We start from the raw sequence: 6,000 nt of genomic DNA, 5'->3' as shown, positions 1-6,000 counted from the left end.
TAATTAAGTATTTTAAAGCTTGTCAGCAACTGAGCTTCCATGTCTTTTCCCTAAGTTGTTTTAGTTATTTGAGCTTTATTTATTAAGGATAAGTTATTAATCTTGAGACCTCCAGTTTCGGAATATTTGCTACCCAAATTTGGTCTGATCCTCAAATACAATTGGCGTATACAGCTTCCATGAAATCAATTCCAGATAACTCTGACTACCTAGACAAGAAAGATAATCAATTGCTTAATAAAGTCTATTCCCTTTCTCTTTCTCAGTCTGCCTAAACATATTGTTCTCCACAAGACAATATATAAAATACGATAAAAAAAATAAAAATAAAAATAGCTGTTAGTTGTTTCCAACTGTCCCAGAACACACTAGCTGTAATCTACAAATTAAAAGGCTCAGTTCACAGCCTTGGAAGTTGGGATTTATAGCAACCTAAATCAAATTATAAGTCCCAAATGACAAAGATTTGGCATAAAATATAAAACAAATGAACATCAAGCAGAAAGAGAAAAGCTACAGTGGAGGAGGTTGTTAACTTAATCATGCATTGGAAGTTCAATGTTCATTCTTTGCAGTAGGGTTAAGTCTGTGATGATTGGTGGTATGGTTAGTAAGACAAAGTTTGGATAGAAACTCAGAAAAATTGAATTACTGATCGAGTGAGGTGTGGGAACAGCGGCAGGGCATACCCATCACTCAGAACACCAACAATGATGGGAGAGACCCAATTCCAACACAGAGCGAAAGAGAGAATCTGAACTTCGGAGAGAGAAAGAGAGAGACAGAGAGAGATTGTCGCCGGCGAAGCTCCAACCGTGATCGATGGCCGGCAGGGAGGATTGTGGCCTAACTTGATGAAGAACGTTCAGTGAAAAATGTCCAGATCCCTAATTTTCTTTTCAATTCACTCTTTCCTTTTCTGACCCTTTTCAATCCTTAACATATTATTTTAACATAAATTAATTCAATTTTGCCACGTCATAATTTTTTAATTTAAATAAAAATTCTATCTAATCAAACAATGCACATCAACATAAACACATCAGCTAAATTTAACGCCGTCTAAGAGCAGTTAACGGTTAGAGTAAAATTTGCTCATTTTTACAAAAAAAATATGACCCAATTGAGACAGTTGCAAAAATGAGAACCCAACTGAGATTTCCATACAAAATTGAGGACCAACCGAGGGTTTAAACCTTAATAATAATAAAAATGAAAATAAAAAAATAAAAAAATAATATAAAATATAATTTAATATATTTAAATATATTAAATGATATTAGAATTTTAAATTAAATTAAATAATTATTAAATTTTAAAAAAAAATTGTTAATCAAAATTTAACAATTTTTAAATTTTTTATTTATTTAAAATTTAATAATTATTTAATTTAATTTAAAATTCTAATATTATTTAATATATTTCCATATTTTAATAATTATTAAAATGTAATTTATATTATTATAATTAGAACTGTCACAACCCGTGGGCCAACCTGGCCCACCATGCATTCGGACCAGATTGAGTTTGAAAAAATTGTATTTTTTTTATGCAGATCAGATTTCAACCCGACTGATTTAAATCCGGCTCATGAAGGTTGAACCCTTGGTAATCCATCTACCTAATTTTATTTTATTAAATTTTAATTTTAATTTTATAAAAAATATTTTATTTTATTTTTGCTTGAAAAAATTATTTAAGTTCTCTATTTTCAAAATTAATTAAAGAGAAATTTTGGAGTGAAATTTGTTTAGATTTGAATTATAGATAGTTTGTAATTTTTTTTTATTTAAAAAAAATTATAATTAAATGAGTCAGTGAGTCAACCCGTTTACCTACCAACCTATGGTGGATCTGACCGAGTTTGAATTTTTCTGACTAATAAATTAGACAAGTTGGATTGACTCACTAAATGATCAACCATGGTGGGTCATGTCGGGTCAGGTGACCCATTTTGACAACTCTAATTATAATAGTTATATTAAAAAAATAAAAAAGAATAATAGACGTTTTTAAGAAATTTGATAGTTTCTTTATTAAATTTAAAAAAAAATCGATAAAAATTCAGTCATCGAAATTTGATAAAAATTCAATCAAATTTGAAGATTTGTTAAGTATTTTTTTCACGGAATATAACAGACATTCTAAGAAAATCTAGAGGTCCATTGCAGGATGAAACGTCTTTCTAGATTATCATCATCATTGATATTTCCAGTAGTATCAAATGGACCTGGCATAAATTGCAGATTTTGCTCAAATTGCAGATGGGGTTTTCAATTTAACAAACTGCACAATCTAACTTGTAAAGTTACCTTCACTGGTAAATTACATGAGAACTCAATACAAAAACTTCAAAGCCAAAAGGAAACCAAAAGGATAAATAAGAGTTGACAACCAAGTCTCCATGTAGCTCAACACAAATCTAAACCATCAACTTTACATGTCTACATATGATATCTTTTAGAAGCCTTTAGAATAGCTTTCCCTTTTGGGTTCCACTCCTCATCATTGTACAAAATTCCTCATAATTGATTCTACCATCCTGAGAAACCACCAAATTCAGTGTTAACTATGGAACTAGAAATGCAAAATGAGTAATAATACTTTGACATGCAAAACTGATACTTTTACACTCATACATTATCTTTTCCTGTTTCTTTTCTTTTAGGAAAAATGATATTTTGACACAGATAAATTTTTACATTCATTTGATACTATTCTTTTTTACTTTTTACTCTCTTCTTTTTTGAAAACAAATACAAAAATTTATACTTTTTCTACCATTTTATTCTTGTACTGTATTAAATTAATGTAAAAATATGTTATGGTACCATTACTCTTCTTTTAGACATGCAAAAGTTTATATTTTTTAATGACTATTTTACTTTTACAATGTATTGTCAAATGAATTGTCAAAGTATTATTACTGATACAAAGTAGTAGCGAGTCAATAGAAGACGGGCTTACATTATCAGTGTCAACTTCAGATATAATTTCCCTGATTGTGGCTTCGTCTCCCATACCATTCTCCTTCATGGCTGTTTCCAGTTCATCTCTTGTGATATACCTGTGATGGAATCAAACAAAAAATCCAAGGTCATGTGTCATTTATCTTCAAAATTCTAAATAGAGACATTCATTAATTAATTAATGATTGGTAATGAATGTGGTCTTTGGTTTAGGAAGAAATAGGATTTATGGTATATGATCTTGTTCATTGTTGAAAACTCAATCCAATAGTCCAAAGAACTGAGGCTAAGAATGCTACTGGGGAAAAAGAAAAAGATTACTTTCATAATGTGACAGATTGAATAACAAGTTTGAATTATGGACTTACCCGCTCCCGTCTTTATCAAAATATTGGAAGGCTCCATAAAGATGCTCATCTCTCTCCAACCTGTATCTGTGCATTGTAGCAGTGATGAATTCTATGTAATCAATTGTTCCATTTCCGTCTACATCAGCCTAAATTAAACAAAGGAGTGTAAGCTTGAAAGAACATAGGAAAAACATTGAAGGACAGATATTGTTGAACTCGACAACTTACGGCATCCATAAGTTGTCTCACTTCAGCTTCAGTTAGCTTTGAGCCAAGTCTTTGCAGTCCTGCCCTCAGTTCCTCATAGGTGATTGTACCACTATTGTCAGTGTCCATATTTGTGAACATTGCCTTCAGACCTTGGATCTCTTCTTCAGAAAGATTTTCAGCAATGACCTAAAAGATCATTCAAAATTCACTCAGTTAGCTCTCATTTTTAGACAGAGGTAACATATGCCATCAAATTCAAACACAGTATGCATAAAAGAGCACTGTGGTCTCTTCATGCATCTTGTGGCTGGACTAACCTTGAGGGCTAGTTTTTTTAGTTTGTTCATTGCTCTGAATTGCTTCATTCTGGAAAGCACTGCACTGTCTATTGGCTTGTCAGAAGCATTGCCACCTTCTCTAAGCCACGGATGCTCTGATTATTCAAACAATACAAAACAAGCAAACAATTAGCAGAGAAATTACAATTCATTAACCAAGAAAAATCTTAAGGATGCTGCAATCAACCTCGTCCAACACTATATGGGAAAGAAAGCCAAACTATTAAACACTATACAGATATAGTTTACTGAATTTCAATGAGGATAAAACATATATAAGTTACCAACCTAGAACCTGAGCTGAAGTAATGCGTTTCTTTGGATCCTTTGTAAGCATTTTGCGAACAAGGTCCTTTGCACTGCTTGATATGTTTGGCCATGGATTGCTTTCAAAATCAATATAACCCTTCAATATGGAATCAAATATTCCCTTTTCCGTCTCTACAGCACATATTTTATGAAAAAATTAGTCAAGTGCAAAATAGCATGAAGCTAGCCTCTACAAGGAGATTATCCTTTCATCAAACACATCAAAGTCAGAGTATACCTGCCCAAAATGGAGGTACACCACTAAGTAAGATATACAGCATTACTCCTGCACTCCATATATCTGCTTCCTTCCCATAGCTACGATTAAGAACTTCTGGAGCAACATAGTAAGCACTGCCAACTATGTCCCGATACACCTTTCCTGTAAAGAACTAATCAGAAAAGAAAAAGAAAATAGTATATGTTCTTACTGGAAGATAATGTACAGTTTATTCTCAGCTATGCCAGAATCCACATACTTATCTTTCAGGAATGCACAAGAATTTGATTCTCATAGCAAAAGACCACTTAAAGGATACCGGACTTACCTTCTTCTATGAAGACTGATAAACCAAAATCTGTGGCCTTGAGAAGTCCCTTATCATCCTTACTGGATAACAAGAAATTCTCTGGCTTCAGATCCCTATGGATCACTCCCATAAAATGGCAGATGTTAACAACGTTAACAATCTGTCTACACACTGCAGCAGCAGCCCTTTCACTGTAGTGCCCCTTCGCAATGATCCTATCAAAAAGTTCACCACCTGCACACAGCTCCATGACCACATGAACAGAGTTCTTGTCCTCAAAAGAACCTTTGAACTCCACAATGTTGGATTGTCCACTTAAATGCTGCATAATTTGAATCTCCCTCCTCATATCCTCCTTGTCATCTCTTCTCACAAGCTTCCTCTTTGAGATGGACTTGCAGGCATATTGCAAACCAGTTGAATTTTCGGTGCAGAGATAAGTCACCCCAAATTGGCCTCTCCCCAATTCTTTCCCAAGAGTATAGTGCTGCTTAACATCCTCAAATGGCTTCCCAGTGATTGTGTCAGCCCTGTGAGCATGTTTTGGGCCTGGAGAAGGAACAGTGGCCCTCCAAGCAGCCTGAGGAGCATGTTTCTCAGGAAATTGGCTGACAAAGGGTTCATGGCTCTTGTGATTGTGGGCTCCCCCAACAGCATTTCTGTAACCAATGTGTTCTTCTGGCTCTGACCCTCTTTTACTCAGACAAGAACCCATGGCCGTGACACAAAAAGGAACGAAATTTTTAAGTTTTTCCTCACACCCGCAACTTGAAAAGTGATTGGATCAAAGCATGCAAAAGGAATGAACCCAGATGAGAATTCAAGGAATGAATATGCAACGAAGAGAGAGAAAAAGGCAAAGCTTGATGCAGAAAAATCAGAATCTGCAATTTTTTATAGATGGAGAGGAAAATAGAATGAGTCTGAACTCTGAACAAAAAGGATAAAGCTGTTGCCAAGTCAACTGCGGAATTTGGATTTGAATGTGTTAAACTAAGAATGGTTGAAACTATTTTACGACCAAAACATGGTTAGAGACCAAGAGGGAGTCCATAGAAGAGAAACTTCCTAAGAGCCACCTATGATTCAAGGACCGAATCAGAGAATCAAAGATGTTGTATCCAACACCACATTTTTTTTTTCTCTGTTTCATTCACGACATGTTTGTCTGGTACCACCAAATTATTGCCAATGAATGAGTAAACAAGTCAAACTTTATGCAGTTTAAGGTGATGCTGCTCTCACCTCCTATTTGGATAGACTTATACATTTTGAACACACTGTCTTTATATTC

General features: G+C 34.0%; 1 protein-coding gene across 1 annotated transcript; it reads right to left on the bottom strand.

The window, feature by feature from the left end:
• Positions 1–2,236: 2,236 nt before the first annotated feature.
• LOC108338490 (calcium-dependent protein kinase 2) lies at positions 2,237–5,937 on the bottom strand. The gene is made up of 8 exons (XM_017575396.2): positions 4,725–5,937; positions 4,415–4,558; positions 4,156–4,308; positions 3,847–3,962; positions 3,548–3,715; positions 3,338–3,465; positions 2,968–3,067; positions 2,237–2,542 (listed from the first exon to the last, which is right to left on the bottom strand). Exons 1-8 carry the CDS (start codon positions 5,419–5,421, stop codon positions 2,471–2,473), a joined length of 1,578 nt encoding a protein of 525 aa, XP_017430885.1. The 5' UTR covers positions 5,422–5,937; the 3' UTR covers positions 2,237–2,470.
• Between the last annotated feature and the right edge of the window lie 63 nt (positions 5,938–6,000).

The sequence above is a fragment of the Vigna angularis genome, chromosome 7, assembly GCF_016808095.1.
Source record: "Vigna angularis cultivar LongXiaoDou No.4 chromosome 7, ASM1680809v1, whole genome shotgun sequence".
Classification (NCBI taxonomy): Eukaryota; Viridiplantae; Streptophyta; class Magnoliopsida; order Fabales; family Fabaceae; genus Vigna; species Vigna angularis.
The sequence above is the reverse complement of the archived record's forward strand: the minus strand, read 5'-3'. Positions and strand labels throughout refer to the sequence as shown.

Excerpts from the sequence above, each read along its gene's own strand:
- LOC108338490 (XM_017575396.2), bottom strand. The coding sequence starts at position 5,421 with ATGGGTTCTTGTCTGAGTAAAAGAGGGTCAGAGCCAGAAGAACACATT. Across the intron at positions 3,466-3,547 it reads TGAGACAACTTATGGATGCC|GCTGATGTAGACGGAAATGG; the intron begins GTAAGTTGTCGA and ends TGTTTAATTTAG. Across the intron at positions 3,068-3,337 it reads TTTGATAAAGACGGGAGCGG|GTATATCACAAGAGATGAAC; the intron begins GTAAGTCCATAA and ends ATTCCATCACAG.